Here is a 22,308-nt window from a genome sequence, read left to right on the forward strand (position 1 = left end):
ATGTACAGATTTTTTGCAAACATTAAGTTTTCATTTCTTGATGGCAAATACCGAAGAGTGGGATTGCTGGGCTAATTGTAAGTATATGTTTGACCTATAAGAAACTTCTTCCAAACTGTTTTTGCAGAATCACTGCGCCATTTTGCATTCCCACGAGCAATGTACCAGCTAGGACTTCCAATACGATGTTGAACAGGAATAGTAAGAGGAGATATCCTGGTCTTGTTTTCAATGTTAGGGGAAGGCCTTCATTCTTTCTCCATTAAGCATGACGTTAGCCGGAGCTGTTTTCTGCAGATGCTCTTTATCAGGTGGAGGAAGTTCTCTTCCATTTCTTCTTTGCTGAGAGTCGTTATGAAGAATGGACACGGAATTCCATCAAATGCTTTTTCTGCACCAACTGATATGATCGTGTGGGTTTCTTTAAATTAGTAATATGATAGATTACACTGATCCATTCTCAAACACTGATCCAGCCTTGTGTTCCTAGGCTAAATGTTACTTTGTCATGGTTATCACGCTTCAGTGGATTATTGGATTCAGTTTGTTAATACTGTGTTGAGAACGTTTTGTGTGTCTTCATAAGGGCTATCTGCCTGCTGTTTGTTTTTTTTGTCCTGTATTCATCTAGTTTTGATATCAGGGTAATACTGGCCTTTCGAATGAGTCAGGAAGTACTCCCTCTTCTTCTCGAATTGGTGTTTTCTTTAAATGTTCAGTAGGATTCATCAGTGAAACCATCTGGTCCTTCTTTAACAAATTCCAGGATGATTCAGATTATCTATTTCATCTTGGATGAATTTTGGTGATCTGCAATTTTCAAGGAAATGGACCATTTCATCTAAGTTATTAAATTTATGTGGCTGGTGTGGTAGCTCACACCTGTAATCCCAGCACTTTAGGAAGCTGAGACAGGTAGATCGCTCGAGGCCAGGAATTTTAGACCATCCTGGCCAACATGGCGAAACCCTGTCTTTACTAAAAATACAAAAATTAGCTGGGCGTGGTGGCACATGCCTGTAATCCCAGCTACCGGGGTGGCTGAGGCACGAGAATCACTTGAACCCGAGAGGCAGAGGTTGCAGTGAGCTGAGACTGCACCACTGCACTCCAGCCTGAGTGCAGAGCGAGACTTTGTCTTTAAAAACAACAACAACAACAGCAGCAAAGAAAAACCTGTACAGTTATTTACAACATTCTATTGTCTTATTTTTGTGGTGCCTGTAGTGGTATCCCCTTTTTCATTCCTTTTGCTAATTTTATTCTCTGTCAGTTTTGGTAGAGTTTAATCAATGCTTTGGATCATTTCCATGCACAAGCTTTCGGTTTCACTGACTATCAGTTTTCTGTTTTTAATTGCATGGAAATCTTTTCTCACATTTATCATTTGCTTCCTTTTGCTTGTATTGGGTTTATTTGCTCTGTTTAGACTTTCTGAAGGTAGAAATTTTGTTTACTGATTTGAGACCTTTTTTCTTTTCGGTGTGATATTTTAATGCAATACATTTCCCTCTAAGCACTGCCACCTGCACATTTTGGTATGTTGTGTCTTCATTCGCTTCAAAATATTTTCTAATTTCCTTGTGTAATCTCAAATGCCGGGATTACAACTATCAGCCACCACACCCAGCCCGTTTTTTTAACCCATTCTGACAATCTGTCAGAATGGGTTAAAAAAATGAAACACGTAACTGGTGTGTTCGGACCATTTACGTTGAACGTGATTGTTGATATGTTCAAATTTACGTCTACCATCTCATGTTTTCTCTTTTTTCTTCCTTTATGTCTTCTTTCCTGTCTTAGATAAAGTTTTCTGAACTTTTTTAGAACTCCATTTTGATTTCTCTATTGTGTGTGGTGGTTTTTTTCTTCATCTCTGTCTAGTTTAGTGGTTGGTCTAGGGATTACAATATACATATTAATGTTTCACAATCTACTTAGAATCAGTATTTTACTACTTCAAGTGGAATGTGGAGACTTTATCACCATACCCTGTACCCTTTTGTATTTCACTTGTCTTACATATTACATCTACATACACTGTAAACCCATTATAATTTTTGCTTTCGAACATATTTGTAAATAGCTCATTAAGAAAACAGTCTGCTGACTTGAGAACGTTCCCCAAATCAATCTCAAAAGGAATGAGAAGCCCATGCACATGTCCTCGCATTTTCTAGATTGTTTTCATGATAATTTACCATGTGCCCTGATTTCTTCCCCAGGATTTATAGTCCATTGGGAAACTCAACTATTTATTTAAAATTGTGTTTCCCAAGAAATGAGAGTTATGTATATTCAACTGTGGTTTTGTGAACGTGTTTCTATTTATGATGTTTTAATTTAATTCATCAACTTTGCATTCTGATTATATGACAAATTGTTTATTGCTCTTGCTACTCTAATCATGTTGTAGCGCACGTAAGGTTGTTACTGTATATTTAAAGTCAACATCTATTTGCATTTAGTTAAAGCAAAAAGAAAATAATTTATCCAGACAGATATTTACTATTTCTGTTCCCCTTTTTTCTTGATGTTCCAAGTCTCCTCCTAGTATAATGACCTTTCTACCTGAACAACTTCTTTTAGCAATTCCTTTTAAAGCCAGTCTGCTGGCAACAAATTCTTAGTTTTTCATCACCTGAGAATATCTTTATTTCACTTTCATTCCTGAAGGTTTTTTTTTGTTTGTTTTTTTGTTTGTTTTTTTTTTTCTGGATACAGAATTTGGGTTGACAGTTCTTTTCAGCACTCTTAAAATACTGTTTTACTTTTTCGGGCCTCCATGGTTTCTGATGAGAAATTCAGTCAAATTGTTATTCCCCAGTAAGCATGACATTGGTCTTCTCTGGATGCTTATAAGATTTCTTGTCTTTATTTTCAGCAGTTTGGTTATGATGCATCTGGACATGGACTTCTTACCTTTTAGGGTTTATTATGTTTGGCGGCCACTGAATTTCCTGAATTTATAGGGTTGCATCTTTTGCTAAATGTGGGAGATACTCGGCCATCACTGACTCCAATTTTTCCACGTCATATTATTTCTCCTCTCCTTCTGACACTCCGATGATAGTGTTATTATACTTTTTACTACTGCCCCACATGTTCCTAAGGCTCTGCTCATTTTTTAAACTCATTTTTTTCTCTGTACTGCTCAGATTGGATCATTTCTGTTTTTTGTTTTGTTTGAGACGGAGTGCTCTGTCATCCAGGATGGAGCACAGTGGTGTGATCTTGGCTCACTGCAACCTTTGCTTCCTGGGTTCAAGTGATTCTCATGTCTCAGCCTCCCAAGTAGCTGGGATTATAGGTGCCCGCCACCACACCTGGCTAATTTTTGTATTTTCAGTAGAGATGGGGTTTCACCATGTTGGCCCAGCTGGTCTCAAACTCCTGGCCTTGTGATTTACCCACCTCGGCTTCCCAAAGTGCTGGGATTACAGGCATGAGCTACCATGCCCGGCCTGGACTGGAAAATTTCTACTGATCTTAAAATTCATTCACTCACTCCTCTATCATCTCCATTCTGCTATTAAGCCTGTCTGGTTAGTTTATTTCAGTTAGTGTATTTTTCAGTTACAAAATTTCCACTTAGTTTACAGTTTCTTTTTCTCTACTTATACTTTCTATTTTCTCATCTCAAAAGTGTTCACCCTTACTTGTTGGAGCATTTTCATAATGGTTGCTTTAAAGTCTATTGGAAAATTCCAACATCTGCATTATCTCAGCAGTGGTGTCTTGATTATCAAAAGATGATCCTGGCTAGGCGCAGTGGCTCACACCTGTAATCTCAGCACTTTGGAAGGCTGAGGCGGGCAGATCTTGAATCCTGGAGTTCCAGACCAGCCTAGGCAACATGGCAAAATCCTGTCTCTACACAAAATATAAAAAATTAGCCAGGTATGGTGGCACGTGCCTGTAGCCACAGCTACTCACAAGGCTGAGACAGGAGGATCACTTGAGCCCAGGAGGCAGATGTTGCAGTGAGCTGAAATGCGCCACTGCACTCAAGCCTGGGTGACAGAGCAAGACCCTATCTCAAAAACAAAAAACAGGCCGGGCACAGTGGCTCACACCTGTAATTCTAGCACTTTGGGAGGCCGAGGCACGTGGATCACTTGAGGTCAGGAGTTCAAAACCAGCCTCGCTAACATGATGGAACCCCGTCTCTACTAAAAATACAAAAACAATTAGCCAGGTGTGGTGATGGGTACCTGTAATCCCAGTTACTCGGGAGTCTGAGGCTGGAGAATCACTTGAAACTGGGAGGCAGAATTTGCAGTGAGCCGAGATCCCGCCCCTGCACTCCAGCATGGGCGACAGAGCAAGACTCCGTCTCAAAAAAAAAAAAAAAAAAAAAAAAAAAGACAAAAGAAGAGATGATCCTATCTGAACCTATTCTGATTCAGAGGAAATTTTTGTTTTTAAAAAATATGATTCTAGTGCATAAGCCAATTAATTTTGAACTGCATTCTAGACATTTTGAATATTGTGTTAAGAAACTCTGAATTTTCTCTCAACCCTTGGGAGAATGTTGATGTTTTTATCTTAGTAAGCAGTTTACCCCGTTGGATTCCACACACAAGTTCCGGCCAGCCTTTTGCACGAGTTGTGGTTCCAAAGTCAGAGTTTTCAAAGCCTTTGAAGCACTTTTTGGATCTATCCTGCATGTGCACCATCCAGTGGCCAGTTAGGGAACTGCATCATGGTCTATCCCAAAGATCAGTTAGTTTTCAAAGTCTACCGAAGCTACTCAGGGTCAGATCTGTGTATTCACAACATGACAAGAAGTCTGGGAGCTCATAAACCACGTTAAAGGGTCACCTTCCCGAGCTCCTCCTCCTCTGCAATACCGCCGTACTTTCTAGTTTTCTGGGTCTCCCTTTTTCTGGTTCTGAAGCCATATGCTTCCCACAACTGTATCCACATTCTGGGCCAGGTAATGGGCAGAGAGAGAATAAAGCATCAGGGGCTCACACTCTGGCCCTTGGAAACAAAACTCTTCTAAGCAGCTTCCCTTTTTTGGGAGTTTCAGACTTCCACCAGCTGCTGCTGTCCTAAGAATGCCTGAGGGCTGGGGTGCAAGAGAACAGAGAAAAAAAAAATAACTAGGGCCGGGCATGGTAGCTCATGCCTGTAATTCCAGCACTCTGGGAGGCCAAGGGCAGAGGATCACCTAAGGTCAGGAGTTCAAGACCAGCCTGACCAACATGGTGAAACTCCATCTCTACTAAAAATACAAAAATGAGCCAGGCGTGGTGGCATGCAGCTGTAGTCCCAGCTACTTGGGAGGCTGAGGCAGGAGAATAACTTGAACCCTGGAGGCAGAGGTTGCAGTGAGCCAAGATGATGCCAATGCACTCCAGCCTCGGTGACAGAGCGAGACTCTGTCTCAAAAATAAAAATAAAGAAAGAAAGAAAGAAATAAAATAAAACTAAAAAATTGGGTTTCTGCATTCTAAGTGTTAGAGACCCATTTCCCAAGCCAGAATTACAGAGTTTTCCTGGTGCTCTCTTAATAGGTCCATATTAAGACCTATTCCTGGGTTTGGGGCTGCCCAAGTTCAGGATCGGAGGAGAAAAAAATCAGTAAACTCAGTACCAATTCGGTGGTACTTCAAATTTTGGTCTTCTTCCCCAACCCACCTGCCACTGTTTCTTTCCAGAATCTCAAATAGCTGCTCCATGCTTTCTGTTCAGGCTTTGTATCTGCATTCATTGGGTGAAACAGGGTGGAATGTGCTTATTCCATTTTTCCTGGGACCGGGACCTGTTTACTTCTTTACGTTCGTTCAAACCCATTTTCCAAAGGCATAAGGGATCATGAAAGTGAAGATTTTTCTTGTTATTTGAGAATTGGCCTGTAGGCCTGCAGCCATTACCTCCACTGACCACCAAGACCTATCCTTCCTGCAAGATGCAATGCTTTGAGATTTTCAGAGTACCCCAGACTTCTCAGAGGTTAGGGGAAAAACCATCACTGTCCGGGAGCTGCCTTCTTCCGGGATTCTTGCTTTAAGATCTAAGAGCTGACCTGAAATTCCAGAAGGCCATCCAAGACATTCCAGGTCATACAGAGGCAAACACAACAGGCCATGAACTCATCTGCCCACATGACAATGTCTCATCCAGGACACGGAAATCTACAAGCCTATCCTTTCCTGAAGCTATCGTTCCCATAATCAGCAACTCCTTCAGACTTTTTTTTTTTTTTCTGTTTCACAAGTTTTTATTATCTATACTGATTTCCTGACACAATGGTATGAGAGATGTTTTGATTATGGTTTGTAGTCAAATTAGTGAACAGGATCTAGTTTTTTTTTGTCTTGAATTTTAAAAGGTTTCTTGAAATATTTCAAATATATAAGTATAGAGAACATACTAAAATCTATTTTATATATATTAAATATATAATCTACAAGCTATATACTTAAGACTATAAACATAAAATATATAGTCTATTAAAGTTACTCTCAACCCTGCTAACAAGGTTCACTCAAGGTTCACACCAGGTCATTAATTTTCTGCTCAACCTCACTTCCCAACACCACCATCAGCTCCTACAGCCTGTGTTCACAGTGTTAGGTCTGAAAGAGTCACCCAGTCTGTTCTAAAGCGTTCCCACGTGTTTTCGGCCCTGAGCCTCTGACACCTGCTCAAATTACAGGCATCACTTTTCCTTTTTTTTTTTTTTTTTTTTGAGATGGAGTTTCACTCTTGTTGCCCAGGCTGGAGTGAAATGGCGCGATCTTGGCACACCGCAACCTCCACCTCACAGGTTCAAGCCATTCTCCTGCCTCAGCCTCCCAAGTAGCCAGGGTTACAGGCACCTGCCACCACACCCGGCTAATGTTTTGTATTTTTAGGAGAGATGGGGTTTCACCATGTTGGCCAGGCTGGTCTCAAACTCCTGACCTCAGTTGATCTACCTGCCTTGGCCTCCCAAAGTGCTGAGACTACAGGTGTGAGCCACTGCACCCACTTTTACTTTTTAAACGGTGAGTTTTGGGCAGGAGGTAGGTCCCAACTGAAGACAGTGTGAGGGCCTGACCTCTGAAGCTTCAAGTCCAGCTGAGATGCCCCAGGGGTATCCACAGAGAGAAAACAGTTAAGGGTTCTTAGTTTCTGATTTTGGTTGAGCCAGTAACGGCCCTTCCTCACCCCTTTTCCGCTTAACATGAGACAGAAATGGAAACCATGGCTTCAGGCTGCTCAATGCCCAAACAGAGCAGAACAACAACAAAATTAGGCAGGCTGGACAGGCTTGCCCTCGAGGGTGACCGTGGACAGGGAGGGGCCTTCCAGGCACTCGAACATTTAGAGGATTCGGAAGGTGAGCGACCTAACAAGGAAACGGAAAAGGAGGGCGAGTGGGCAGCCTGGAAGCTGAGGGAAGAAAGTGTCTCGGGGGGAGCCAAGGCAGTGCTGCTGATGGCCAAGGAAGACAAAGGCTGAGGACAGACACTCGCATCTGGCAGCTGGTGGCTAGCAGTCACTTGAAAAAGGTGACCTCAGAGGTAAGATCTGCTTATCACTGCAATTCTTCACAACATTTACCACAACTGTAATTATGTGTAGAGTTATTTGTTTAAACCTGTGTTTCCTTGACCCATGGTAAATTCCAAGGAAGACAAGGGCCACAGAAGTCTTGCCCTTCATTGTAAATCTCAGGATGGATCTACTCAGAGGCTCAAATCTGTGAAATAAACAAAAGGCCACAGACTCCAAGAAAGAAGGCTCCCCTTTATTCACAAGGCAAAGCAGCAACCAGAGGGCTGAAGGCAGCTCTCTCCAAATACACGCTCCCCATCTTTATCCACGAGAACTTCTCCAGTTGGCCAGCTATCACTGGAATTTGCCTGGTCAGTGTGCTTTGGGGCCTTTACTTAACCTGCTATGGCAAAGATGGCTATTTTCCTTCCAATAGCTGACATTCTCTTCCTGCACACCAACAGTTCTTATATTTCAGCATGCACTAGAATGAACTATGGCTTCTGTTAAAACAAAACTTGTTGGGCCCCAGCCCCAGAATTTGTTTTGATGTGTCTGGGGGAGGCCTGAGAACGTGTATTTCTAACAAATCCCCGGGTGGTGCTGACGTGACCCCACCGTGAAAGCCACTGTTGTATTGTTATTCTCCTACCCATGGTCATTTCTGTTTCCCCTATTGAGAAAATCTCTCTCAAACCACAATCGAGGTTAACAAAAAATATGACTTAATTTTCAAAATTGTTATGAAATTTGAAAAGGTAACTAAAAGTTAACATTTCAATATTTCCCCAAAATAGTCATATATAAGGCCCAAGCCAAGAGAATGCAGTCCAGTTAGAATAAAATCGATGCACTGGACACATGTCCCGGGCAAACCACGTATGGGACCGACACCACACGTCGGACCAATTGAACTAAAAAGTCAAGACATCCTTGACTAATAACGTGGGGCGACTCACTGTGTTCAACCCTGGGTAAAAACACACCACATGCGAGTTATCCCTTCATGTATAACAATTAAGCAAGTAGACACCGTCCCTGTTTAGCAGATGGGGAAACTGAGAAGTAGTAATTGGCTCTACGACAAAGCTGGAAGCCAAACCCAAGCCTGCGAGTCCAAAGCTCCTGGCCAGTGTGCCCAGCTCCACCACAGCTGCCTTGAGGCAGGTCAGCCCAACTGCTCTCGGGCTTCCGGTGCCCAGCACAGGACCTGGCCTCAACATGGTGCAGTGCTCACTGACTAGGCAGACAAGGAACGCCCTCAAGAGCTCAGGCTCATTCTCTCACACTGTGTTCTGTTGTTCCGTTTCCTGTTCAAGGCTGACTGGTCATAAGAAAGAAACAACAGTAACAGCAAACACTTTCACAGCACTTTCTATGTTCACTACTGTTCTGAGCCCATGATGTGTGTTCACCCATTTAATCCTCACCACCTTGGAGGCAGGTGCTACTGTTCTCCATACTGTAGAGATGAGGAAAAATGAGGCTCAGAAAGGTTAAGTAACTTGCCCTAAGTCACACAGCCAACTTGTAGCAGAGCTAGGATACAAACCCAGGTAGTCTAACTCCAAAGTCCGTGTTCTTCTGTCACCATGTGATGCTGCGCTCTCAAGTAATAAGAAAAATTCCAGAGAGAGAAGGAAAAAGAATTTCCTCAACACTTTCTCTACGCTTCAGCTCTAGCTGGAGTATGGTCACCATCTTGGATCGCCGGTCTAGGCTCTCACGGTCCCAGCACCTGCCTGTGTCAGAGCAGACTGTGTGAGCCGCCACCCAGGACAACAGCCGGCACCAGCCTGCAGCCCAGAAGCCTCCGCAGAGTGGAGAGGCCCTGGCCCTGAGCCCCTCCCAGGCTTCAAAAAGTCCCTTGGGTTGGGAGATGAGTGATGAGAGGGCCGGAGACAAGCAAGCAGGTCCCGGGCGAAGCTGAATGACTCGTTCAGGTACCTTACATCTTTATTATTGATGATGGAAGCAGATGGTCCTCCTCTTGGTAATATTGTGTTACCACATTATGAGCTGGCCTAGTCACTCCAGTTCACAGAAAAAAATCCTCTAAGGTCAAGAACATATCCATGCTCCCCTTAAAAAAAAAAACGAAAACAAAAACCCGTGCCCTAAAAAGACAAAGAAATTCAAACATGATGCCAGTGATATTAAGTGCCATGGGAAAATCTGTTTCTTTTTACTGTAATTGTTACTTTTTTTGAGTGTGGATTTCTTTAAAAACTTTAACAACAGCTTGGCTATTTAATTTCCTAAGAAATTTATAGCTGAGCTTTGTACACAAAATCATACTTTAATTGTATGCTATTTTATAAGCCTCCACAATAAGTGATTCAAATTCAAAATGAACAATCAGCAAAAATGAATTCCAACACTGATTTACTTAGTGAGTGCCCTGGGTCCAGATGATTACAGCGGAGAATGGCAGTCAACCATATTGAGTCTGAAGCAAATTTAATTTGCCGACGCATGAAGAATGTAGCATGTAGAAAACCACCTTGCTGCCCAGGCCAGGAGCCTCAACACTGTGCTCCTGCCTCACCCCCAACAAACTACACCCCACACCTAACAGGTCATCACAAGTCAGTCCCATCTATTTAGCACTTAAAGGGGTGTCCTCTGTAACCCTACAACACAGCACTGGGCCAGACCCCACTTTCTCTTGCCTGGTCTGGTCCAAGAACCATATTTTTGCCAAGGTGATGCCATTACTCCTTACCTAAGTAAAATACTCAGAGGCTCTGCAAAGCCTTGGTTAGAGGCAGGCTACCAAGCTCAGCACATGGGCCCTATGGCCAGCCTCCTCCCTGCAGTCAGCCTCCTCCCTGCAGCCAACCTCCTCCCTGCAGCCAGCCTCCTCCCTATAGCCAGCCACCTCCCTGTGGCCAGCCTCCTCCCTGTGGTCAGCCTCGTCCCTGTAGTCAGCCTCCTCCCTGCAGCCAACCTCCTCCCTGCAGCCAACCTCCTCCCTGCAGCCAGCCTCCTCCCTATAGCCAGCCACCTCCCTGTGGCCAGCCACCTCCCTGTGGCCAGCCTTCTCCCTGTGGTCAGCCTCGTCCCTGTAGTCAGCCTCCTCCCTGCAGTCAGCCTCTTCTCTATAGCCAGCCTCCTCCCTGCAGTCAGCCTCTTCTCTATAGCCAGCCTCCTCCCTGCAGCCAGCCTCCTCTCTATAGCCCGCCTCCTCCCTATAGCCAGCCTCCTCCCTGCAGCCAGCCTCCTCCCTGCAGCCAGCCTCCTCCCTGCAGTCAGCCTCCTCTCTATAGCCCGCCTCCTCCCTATAGCCAGCCTCCTCCCTGCAGCCAGCCTCCTCCCTGCCGCCAGCCTCCTCCCTGTAGTCAGCCCCCTCCCTATAGCCAGCCTCCTCCCTGCAGTCAGCCTCCTCCCTATAGCCAGCCTCCTCCCTGCAGTCAGCCTCCTCCCTGTAGCCAGCCTCCTCCCTGCAGCCAGCCTCCTCCCTATAGCCAGCCTCCTCCCTGCAGTCAGCCTCCTCCCTGTAGCCAGCCTCCTCCCTGCAGTCAGCCTCCTCCCTATAGCCAGCCTCCTCCCTGCAGCCAGCCTCCTCCCTATAGCCAGCCTCCTCCCTGCAGTCAGCCTCCTCCCTGTAGCCAGCCTCCTCCCTGCAACCAGCCTCCTCCCTGCAACCAGCCTCCTCCCTGCAGTCAGCCTCCTGGGCTCGGCTGCACACTGTCCCTTAGCTCATGCTGTCCCCACTACCTGCCTGGCCCTGCCTGCAAAAGAGGTCCTGGCACCCCACTGGCTGGGGCTGGTTTCCAGCTCTGCTACTTAGCAACGTGTCCCAGCACAAGTCACTAAGCCTGTGTCTAGTGCTTCTTTGGTAAACTGAGTTTAATAATAGTATCTTCTTTACAAGGTTGTTGGGAGTTTTAAAGGAACCAGACACATGAGTGCTTAATCGGTTAAAACTAGCACATAGTAATCACTCAGTACATCATCCCCACAGCAATTAATTCCCTGTCACACCTTTAACCTCAGTCGTCTGTGCCCCACTCCTCCTGCACCTGCCCTGGAGTCATTTCCACAGGGACGCTGCTGGGCATGGGTGCTGTGTCCCTTCCAACCCCAGTGCCAAGCATGAGGCCTGGCGCTTACTGGCCTCAAGAGTGCTTACTGAGCAAAGTCAATGAATATAAAACTGAGGTTGGAGGGGCAAGGCTGCTGGTGACGAGGTCACGATGCTGGGCAGACAGCAAACTCTTAGGATGCTGAGCCGGCTGAGACTCAGGGCCTCGGCTGAGACTCAGGGCCTAGGAGAAGCCTCAGGTGGTGGTGGTCAGGGCTACCTGGGCAGTGGACTTGCTGTGTCTGCACACAGGCCCTCTCTTCACAGAGAGGTGTGCAAGCCTCCAGCAGTGGCATCTCTCCCACTGCAAGGAGCAAGGCAGCCCAGTGGTGAGGACGGGTAGGGCTGGCCTGATGGTGAACTCCATCCCCACCCCAAAACTAGGCAACCTCACAGTAAGCAAGGGAGAGGCGTCCCAGCAGAGCTGGGGAATGACAACCCTCGCCTTTCCGTCCCAGAGCAGCACAGAAAAGATGTAAGCGTCAAGAAACCCACAGGAGAAAGCTTTAATAGCAAACGGTTAATACAGATTGGATGACAAACACATTTGCAACTATTGCTGAAACTGACTAAACACAGTTATAAACATCTAAAGCCCAGCTCTGCCAACTGCCCTTTCCTACGTGCACGCTCCAAGCTGTAAGAAATGAAGGTTAAATTCATCCACATTCTGAATACGGACTTAAATTTGAGGAACGTGACATGCAAATAAGATGAAGCGATTTCCAATTTCAGACTCAAAATGGTCATTTTGGCAAGGTTCATAAATATACGCTACACACACACAGCAGCCTATTTCTGTGGTTTCGTATCTTGTGTACCTTTTGTATTTTCTTTGAATCCTTCTGAGCATTCTCTCGGAGCGGCACTTTCCCAAATAACTTCCATCCCAAGTCATTTTGTTTGTCAAGTCTTGCACTTTGTTTTCTAGCAAGCAGATTCCTACAGGAAGAAAATAACAAGGTTAGGGCATTTCTGAGTATCTAAAGAAACAGCAAGACAGCAGAATCACTCTAATACAAGTAAGTCAACTTTCCTCTGAAAGGGATAACGTGATGAACCACATACTTTAATTCTTCACACTTGATTTTCATACAGAGTTACACAGCAGGACAAAGACCTTAAGCCAGAAATAAACTGTCTGTTATTCAACTATTAAATTTACAAATTCTATAATTTACAGTTAAAAAAAAAAGTGATATATCATAACAAAGGGTATCAGAAAAAGTAAGCTTTGAAGTCAGACTAAACTGAATTGAAACCCTAGCTCAAGCATTCATTAGCCACATGACACTGGGCCAGTGTATTAACCCCTCCAACCCTCAGCGTCCTAGGTTTAACAAGGCCACACTGCCCCATGTTCTACAAGGTTGTTAGACACACTAAAATTTCAAGTACACGATCAGTGTTTAACAGCAACAGCTGCTTCAGTACGTAACCTCTAGCTTAAATTATCTACAAGGTAAATCTGTATTACCTGTTTATAACCAGTGTTCACATATCATAAAAAGAAAGTTACTCATGAGATGGTCACAAGGTCTACTCTCCCAAGAACATGTAAACAAAAGTTTCTAGTGACACAAATAAATCCCAACCGGCAGGATTAATACAAAATAAACTATGTTTGGAATGCATTGTCTTGGTGCATTCATTAAAAACAAATGGCTTCTAGGACTTACTAGAAAGTACAACATGAGCCTGTAGCATCTTGCTGGACTAGGAAGTGCTCAAAGAAATATGGGGCGGAATGGGCGCAGTGGCTCACGCCTGTAATCCCAGCGCTTTGGGAGGCTGAGGCAAGCGGATCATGAGGTCAGGGGATCGAGACCATCATGGTCAGCATGGTGAAACCTCGTCTCTACTAAAATACAAAAAAATTAGCTGGGCATGGTGGCGCAAGCCTGTAGTCCCAGCTACTCAGGAGGCTGAGGCAGGGGAATTGCTTGAACCCGGGAAGTAGAGGATGCTTGAGCTGAGATCGTGCCACTACATTACAGCCTGGGTGACAGAGCAAGACTCCATCTCAAAAAAAAAAGAAGAAAGAAATATGGGTATGTGTCTAAGAGAAACAGTCGCCAGCTTGAACAGGCTCCCACTGGCTCAATCTGGAACAATTTAATCACTGAAATAATGAGAACAATGGATTATGACTCATTGAATAAAACAAATCCACTAGCCCACATAGGTACAAACAAACGAACACAGAAATGAATGGGGGAGGAGGAAAGCTCTTGGAAAGCCACCTAGCACCTAGGAGAGAAAGACTAATGGAGCCAGGAAATGATCAATGGATGCTTATATTAGTGGGTGAAAGCTGAATGAGGGATGGATTTTTACACAGCTCCAAAGTGTCTCCTACAAATTCCTTGTTAATTACATAAGGCAAAATAGTTCATAATATGCTGGAGAAACCTTCAGCCAAGTGATCAAAGCTAACATCACCAGCCAGGAGTGGCGGCTCATGCCTACCATCTCAGCACTTTGGGAGGCCAAGGCAGGAGGACAGCTTGAGGCCAAAAGTTTGAGACAGCCTGGGCAACATAGCAAAACTCTGTCTCTACAAAGTCTTTTTAAATCAGCCAGGTGCTGTGGCATGTATCAGCAGCCCTAGCTACTACTGGGGAGGCTGAGGTGACATTATTGGAACCCAGGAGTTCAAGGATACAGTGAGCTACGATTATGCCACTAGCCTGAGCAAGACACGTCTCTATTTAAAAAATAATTTTAAAAAACACCAGGACAGAAGGCACAGGACACCTGATCTGATGCACAGAGAGCAACACTCCAAGTTGACGGCACTGATACCTAAGAATGCATGACCTGAATCCAACATGAAGAGAAGCACACACACCCAGACTGAGAACAATCTATAAAATCATGGACCTATAAGCTCTCAAAACGTCCATATCATGAAAACGAAGGAAGGCTGAGAAAATGTTTCTGATGAAAAGGAGATGAAAGAGGGCTGGGTATGGTGGCGCATGTCTGTAATGCCAGCTACTCAGGAGGCTGAGGCAGGAGAATTGCTTGAACCCAGGAGGCGGAGGTTGCAGTGAGCCAAGATCACACCATCACACCACTGCACTCCAAACTGGGTGACAGAGTGAGACTCCGTCTCAAAAAAAAAAAAAAAGATAATTGGGATAATTGATGAAGTTCGATTATAGACTGTGGATTTGAAAACAGCATTGGATTAATGTTAAGTTTCCTCATTTTGACAAAGTTCCATGGTTACATAAGGGAAAGCCCTTGTTCTTGGGAAATATGCTGATATATTTAAGGGTAAACAGTCATGGTATAGCAAACTTACTCTTCTAATGGCACAGGAAAGCATATGTATATATACTACCATATATAAAGAGAGGCAGAACAAGGCCAGGCACAGTGGCTCATACTTGTAATCCCAGAACTTTGGGAGGCCGAGGTGGGCGGATCACATGAGGTCGGGAGTTTGAGACCAGCCTGACCAACACAGAGAAACCCTGTCTCTACTAAAAATACAGATTTAGCCACGTGTGGTGGCGCATGCCTGTAATCCCAGCTACTCGGGAGGCTGAGTCAGGGAGAATTGCTTGAACGTGGGAGGTGGAGGTTGCGGTGAGCCGAGATTGCACCATCGCACTCCAGCCTGGGAGACAGAGCGAAAATCCATCTCAAAAAATAAAAAAAATTAAAAATTTAAAAGAGAGGCAGAACGAATGAAGCCAAATGTATACCGCTGGTGAATCTGGTAAAGAATATATTGGAGTTCTGGGGTTTTGCAATTTTTTAGCAAATTTGAAATTTTATCAAAATAAAGTTACAGAAACCTTCAAAAAAAAGAAAACAAATAGTTTCACTATTTCCTTCCTTTTTCTGTTGCAGTTATAATCACTTCAGAAATGGCGTCATAGCCCAAGGCAATTTCTATTTACAAGAAACGAACTTTCATTATGATCAGGCCACTGCACTTTAGCCTGGGCAACAGAGCAAGACCTTGTCTCAAAAAAAAAACAAAGAAAAAGAACCCTGAACTGTCTGAGGTCCAACCCATTTAACACCTAAGATTTTGCCATCAGTGAAGAACTCATGCAATCAAACGCAGGTTAAAACTGCAGGCAGTAGAAGGTATAAGGACCTGGCAGCCAGAACCTGGCTTCGCTAAGGGTGTACATTTTGCTGAAGAGGCATTTTTGGTCTCTGGGAAACTGGCGTAAGGCAAAAAAAAAAAAAAAACCAAACTGCAGTCAGGAAGGGGAAGGCACCAGGATCCGGGCGGGCCTCTTGCCTCTGGAGGGAGGGGAGTTGCAGAGGGTCTAAGGCAGGCGTCCCCAAACTAGGGCCTGCAGGCTGCCTGCAGCCCCCTGAGGCCATTTATCCGGCCCCCCGCCGCACTTCAGGAAGGGGCACCTCTTTCATTGGTGGTCAGTGAGAGGAGGACAGTACGTGGCGGCCCTCCAACGGTCTGAGGGACAGTGAACTGGCCCCCTGTGTAAAAAGTTTGGGGGCGCCTGGTAAGGAATGGACGGAGAATTGCACAGAAGCTGCTGCGTGTGGGGATGCGCAGAAAAGAGAAGTCGGGTGAGTGGCTCCCAGGTTCGTGGTCTGGAAGGCTGAGCACAAGCAGGGCTGTTATTCACCAAAACAGGGGATGGCAGGAGGACGACTAAGAGAAACAGAATTCTTGGTTTTCCAGGTCTCAGCTCACACTGTATTAGTCTGTACCAAGGTAGTGCAGATAAAAATTAATGTCAAAAATCAAAGTTGTGGCCAGGCACAGTGGCTCACACCTGTAATCTCAGCACTTTGGGAAACCGAGGCTGGTGGATCGCTTGAGCCCAGGAGTTTGAGAGCAGCCTGGGCACCATGGTGAAACTCGTCTCTATTAAAAATACAAAAATTAGCTGGACGTGGTGGCGCACACCTGTAATCCCAGCTACTCAGGAGCCTAAGACAGGAGAATCACTTGAACCTGAGAGGCAGAGGTTGAGCCGAGATCGGGCCATTGCACTCCAGCCTGGGCGACACAGTGAGACTCAGTCTCAAAAAAAAAAAAAAAAAAAAAAAAATCAGAGTTGCATGATTATTTTTAACCTAAGAGCTTAGGCTCAGGATAGGCCATGACTCTTGAAAAGCTCATAAAAAGCATGTTGATATTTTTCTTGTGTGCGTAACAGGCTGAAGTATGACCCGAAAACAAGTCACTGCAAGTGGAAAGGAACTGTAGCCTGGGCTCTGGGCTGAAAGAACGTCCTCCTTTATGGTGGGCGAGCCACTGGGAGCCCGGCAGTCCCTCAGCTGCTGCTTCATGCGCTGTGTGGCCCGGTGAAGCAGCCCAACCCTTGGCCTTCAGATGCTGAGCACACAGTGGCCACAGCCACCATCTCAGACACTCCCAGGAGACAGAACAGAGGGGGCTGCTGGCTCCAAGCTTTCTCTTTTCACTATTTGAAATGCACGTGCCCCACCCCCAGCATCAGAAATCCTCACACTTGCCCTCAGGGCATTCTGCAGAGCCTCCCCCAACCAGCTGCCCAGGCCTGGGCTCCCTTGCTTCTGTTTCCAGAGCACAGGGCGTTCCCCTTATGGGATGGTGCCGATGGGATGGACTCTATCCCCTCTCCTCTCCACGTGCCTTCGCCTTGCGGTGGGGTCTCCCAGAAGGCAGGGTGGAGCCACCTCTGCATCCCCAGGATCTATCCAGCTTGCAGTAGGTGCTACACACATGTCTGCTGGCAAATGGAGCAGCCATCACGTGTGTGGGCAGGGAAGGCAAGTGCAGGGTGACGAGGAGGCAGGATTGACATGCAACGTGCAGGTGCCGGGTAAGGGGAGTGCAATCCAGACAATCAAGGCCTGGGACAGAGAACTGAACAGGGGTAACCTCTCAGCAGGAAGGAATCCCCATGGAAAGAAGGGGTAACGATTGGTGGGGGGCTGGGAGAGAGCAGGCAAGGAGTGGCAGAACACCACAACCTCCCTGGAGTGCGCTGGGCACTGGGGGGCAGCCAGCAGGGGATGAGGGCCATTTGCCAACCCTGCTACAGGAACAGGAACGCTGGACTCCTTTTGTTTTGCATCCCCAATAAAGGGCTCCTCAGTGGGAAGAAGAAACTCCTTTGTCCTAGAGAGAAAAAGCACTCACTCTACTAGCAGCATTAAGGACAAGCAGCTGCTGCCCTCCAAGCTGTCTCCACTGCTGTGCAGACACAGAGCACTCACTAATCCTGGTGAGACGCACCTGCCACTGCCACAACCCCACCACCAAGGCACAGCAAGTAAACAAGCGGCATCTGTAGGTGCCCTGCCTCCAACCTACACACGGCCAGTGTCACCCGCCCTGTCGCAGTGGGGTTCCCTGAGAGCCCAGGACTCTAGCTCGTGAGTCCTGTCCCACGCTACCCTGACATGCACACAGGCCAGCGCCTTTCCCGCCACCATCCCCACCTGCACAGCACCTGGTCGCTGGCATATCTCACCTCCTACTGGCCCCTTTGTCCAGGTGCCCACTCAAGGCCCCTCCTCCTGCAGCAGGTGGGAGAGGAGACCTGATAACTTCCCCAAAGACGAGACGAAAAACGTTTCTTCTTTCCAAAAGCCCCATCGATCATCCTTGGCTCAGAGGCACCTCTGCAGTCAGGAGGCCAGAGCAAGACGCTCTCTCAACAGCCCTCGGCCGAATTCAGACACCGAACAACAGACCCGGCAGTCGTAGGTGCTCTAACCCTCCAGTCTGCCACGTGAATGCCACGCCTCCTCACCGCCCAGCTCTAACCCTCCAGATTCCAGGTGAACACCACGCCTCCCCACGGCCCAGCCACCTTGTCCTCCTGCCTTTCTCTAGCTGTACACACCCCTCGGACAGATGCCAGTTGTGCCCCAGGTGTGCCTGCCTCGCCCCTCCTTCTGACACCCCACATGTACAGCTCCACACCAAGCCCAGGGCCATCCTCTGTAAGCACAAGTGGACCACGTCAGCCCTGCCACAAATCCTGCCAAGGGCTTGCAACTGTTTTCGTGGCCATGGCATGGTGGCGCCAATCACCTACCTCAGGCCTACCGAACAGGCTGCTCACTCTGCCCGTAAGCGCCCCCGAAAGGAGACTTGGGATTAAATGAGGAGACTCGGCCCAGACACGCACAGGCAGCCCCGGTGCCAGGCACAGCCTCTTGCGGACCAGGCGCTGCAGAGTCCTCCTCACTCAACTCCTCGGCGGAGCCAGCTCGGCTCCCCCATGGCGCAGAGATTTGGGGGGCCACAGCAGACAAGAATGGGAAGTGCCCATGAAAGGGGGCCCTGGTAGGTGCTGGGTCCCCCAGGATTTGTCCACAAAGGCCGCCCAGCATCATTTTAGAGCCATATGGCAGAGCCTGGGAAACACACTGGGGGCTGTCAGGGATCAGGCCACACCTGGCCATGGGAAGAGCCTGCCTGTAAGCCAGAGAGAGGCAGAGGACTTCTGCACAGGGAAAAGGGCCCAGGGCTTCCCTGGGGCATTTCTTCAGTGACTTGCAAAGTAATGAGGAAAAGACAGGGGACACCAATGACAAAGTAATGTTAAAAATAATGGCCTGTCCGTTTTTCTGTGAAGCCAGAGTTCCCAGGTCCAGTGTGGAGTGCCGGACCCCAGGGCACGGTGTCCTGATAATTAGGAGCGAGTTCCGAGGCTTAAACATTTAACTGGAAGAAACGGACCTTTGGAAGCCCCATTCCCAACAATAGTCAGGTGTGCATTGGGCACCGATTCTGGCCTCTTAGCCTCCTCCACGCTCTGTTACTAGGGTCTTTCACAGGCAGCGGGGCTGGGGGCTGAGTGTGAGTGGAGAAAAAGCAAAGCACCTGGAGGCTCCAACGCCCTTCACCTCTGACAGCAGGCTGGGGCCTGTGCTGCCCCCTCGGGAGCCACTGGACACGCCAAAGGTGCAGACCATCGTGCTGACATATGCTGGCTGACAAAAGTCTGCAAACAACCCAAGAGTTCCTGACACACTCATAAACAGCTTTAAGGGAAGTTTTTGGAAAGGAAAAAAGCAGGGTACATAACCACACCAGGCAGACCATGTAACACCTGCACTGACATTTGCCTGGACAGGCACAGACGCTCTGGAAGGACACAAAAACCCGTTATATCCATTGCTTCTGGGACTGGATATTGGGTAGCAAAAGGCAAGGGGCAGGCCAGGCACGATGGCTCACACCTGTGATCCCAGCATTTTGGGAGGGAGAGGTGGGCGGATCACTTGAGCTCTGGAGTTTGAGACCAGCCTGGGCAACATGGCAAAAGCTTGTCTCTATACAAAAAAGAAAAAACATATAGCCAGGTGTGGTGATGTGCATCGGTAGTCCCAGCTACTTGGTAGACTCAAGTGGGAGAATCACTTGAGCCCGGGAGGCGTAGGTTGCTGTGAGCTAAGACGGCACCGCTGCACTCCAGCCTGGACGATGGAGCCAGACGCTGTCTCAAAAAAACAAAAAACAAAAAGGGCACAGAGCAGAAAGCCAACTTTTCGCCCGTATGCTGTCTTGTACTTTTTTATTTCTGAGCCATGCAAACATATCACCAATTGAAAAAAGTTCATAAAATATTTAAAAGCCACTGAAAAACTTGGTATTTCTGCCGTTAGAAAATGAAATGCTTTGTAAGACTTCATCACACCCCAAAAAAGTACCGGATTTTTCTGCACTCCTAGCAACACAACTTGGCAAATCAGGCCATTCCTGTTGCGTTAGGTAGAAAGTGACTTAGCAACAAAAGGCCAAGAAAAAATGAAAGTATTCAGTGACGTGCTTCTAGTAGCAAAAAGCAAGGCCTTTGGAACAGACACGAAAACATGTATTCCACAGCCTGAGTACACTCATCCTGCCTACTATGCCTTAAAAACGGATCCTGAGAGGGTTACAGAGAAGGCGCTGCATGGAGAGCTGTGCCCGTGATCGCCCCTTGTTCCCATTCACTCAGAGGCTCTGCACGAGCCCCTGCCCACACGTGCTTCCCAAAGGCAAAGGCCCCGCCAGAAACAGCAGCAGCAAGCTGTGAGCCCGGAGAAGGACCTGGAGGTTCCCTCAGAGGAGACCAGGAGCTTCAGAGAAGCAGGCAGAGCTACGTCTGCCCCTGAATTTACCTCTTGGCAGGCACTGCTTCTGAGCCTCATTCCTACCTCCCAGGATTCAATGTGATAAATAAGCCAGGAAAGCACCCAGTACCTGCTATTGGTCCTGGCACCCTGCATAGTTGATTCCATTACACACGGTCTTAAGTGGGAACCTACTGTCTTCAAGGCCCAGACTATAAAACAAACAGATGAATTAAGAAGATACCCATCCTCAACAAGCTGACCAACAAACTGGCCAATGAAATGAGGCAGGGACACCTTGGGAACCAAGAGGAATGTCCAGCCTTGGAGGGTGAGAGAAAGGAGATTGAAGGGTGAGAGCATTCCAGGGAAGGGCATTAAGAAGACTGTTCAGGCCGGGTGTGGTGGCTCATGCCTGTAATCCCAGCACTTTGGTAGGCAAGGTGGCTGGATTGCTTGAGGCCAGGAGTTTGAGAATAGCTTGGGCAACATAGTGAGACCTCATCTCTACAAAACATTAAAAAAAAATTAGCCAGGCGTGGTGGTACACACCTATGGTCTCAGTTACTCGGCAGGTCGAGGTGGGAGGACTGCTTGAGCCCAGGAATTAAGAGGCTGCAATGAGCTGACTGAGTCCCTGCATTCCAGCATGGGTGACAGGGTGACAGAGCGAGACCCTGTCTCTAAAAATAAGTAAAACATAAAAGATTGTTCAGTAATGTGTATGTGTGTAGGTGTGTGTGTGTATGTGTGTAGGGGTGTGTGTGTGTCGGTGTGTGGGTGGGTGTGTAGGGGTGTGCGTATGTGTGTAGGGGTGTGTGTGTGTGTAGGGGTGCGTGTGTGTCGGTGTGTGGGTGGGTGTGTAGGGGTGTGTGTGTATGTGTAGGTATGTGTGGGTTTGTGTGTAGGTGTATGTGTGTGTAGGGGTGCGTGTGTAGGTGTGTGGGTGTGTAGGGGTGTGTGTGTAGGGGTGCGTGTGTGTCGGTGTGTGTGTAGGGGTGCGTGTGTGTCGGTGTGTGTGTGGGTGTGTAGGGGTGTGTGTGTGTGTGTAGGTGGGATCACCTCTATCACCCTTACCCCATCACCCACCTCCTAGAGCCACTGAAGTCAGGATGCTCAAGGGACATAACCTACTCGACCCCCAGTATGAAGCACGCGAAACCAGTGGAAAGGGGGGTGACCATCAGCTGCAGACTCAGGCTCTAACTGCAAGTCCATGTTGTGGGCTGGCCACCTGGGGCAGTCATCTGGGCAGCGATGACTCACCCCGACCCACACCTGGCGCTGTGTTCAGCTGCTGAGTGGCACACAGAGCACAGTCACAGTGTCCGTCCCTAGGGAGCTGAGAACCTGGAAGCAGCGTGAGCCCGGCCCAAGCTAAAGGGCTGAGCTGTATTTCTAGTCAGCACTGTGGGCTTAACATCTCCAAGAAGGCTGGGATAGGCCAAAAAGGGGATGATAAAACCAGCCCGTAAAAAAAGCCAGCAGCCCTTTTTTTTTTTTTTTTTTTTTGAGAGCATCTCACTCTGTCACCCAGGCTGGAGTGCAGCGGTATGAACATGGCTCTCTGCAGCTTCAACCTCCTGGGCTCGAGCAATCCTCCCATCTCGGCCTCTGAAGCAGCTGGGACCACAGGCTTATCCCACTATACTTGGCTAATTTTTTAGAGACAAGGT

General features: G+C 47.3%; 1 protein-coding gene across 3 annotated transcripts in view; it reads right to left on the bottom strand.

The window, feature by feature from the left end:
* The window catches only part of TBC1D14 (TBC1 domain family member 14), a 123,710-nt gene that overhangs the window by 52,714 nt on the left and 48,688 nt on the right, over positions 1-22,308 (bottom strand). For all 3 annotated transcript variants that reach the window (XM_003934646.4, XM_039468168.2, XM_074395861.1), the window contains exon 3: positions 12,400-12,520. In XM_003934646.4, coding sequence (XP_003934695.1) covers positions 12,400-12,520 — 121 coding nt within the window. The remainder of the gene's footprint in view (positions 1-12,399; positions 12,521-22,308) is intronic.

The sequence above is a fragment of the Saimiri boliviensis genome, chromosome 3 (assembly GCF_048565385.1).
Source record: "Saimiri boliviensis isolate mSaiBol1 chromosome 3, mSaiBol1.pri, whole genome shotgun sequence".
NCBI lineage: Eukaryota > Metazoa > Chordata > Mammalia > Primates > Cebidae > Saimiri > Saimiri boliviensis.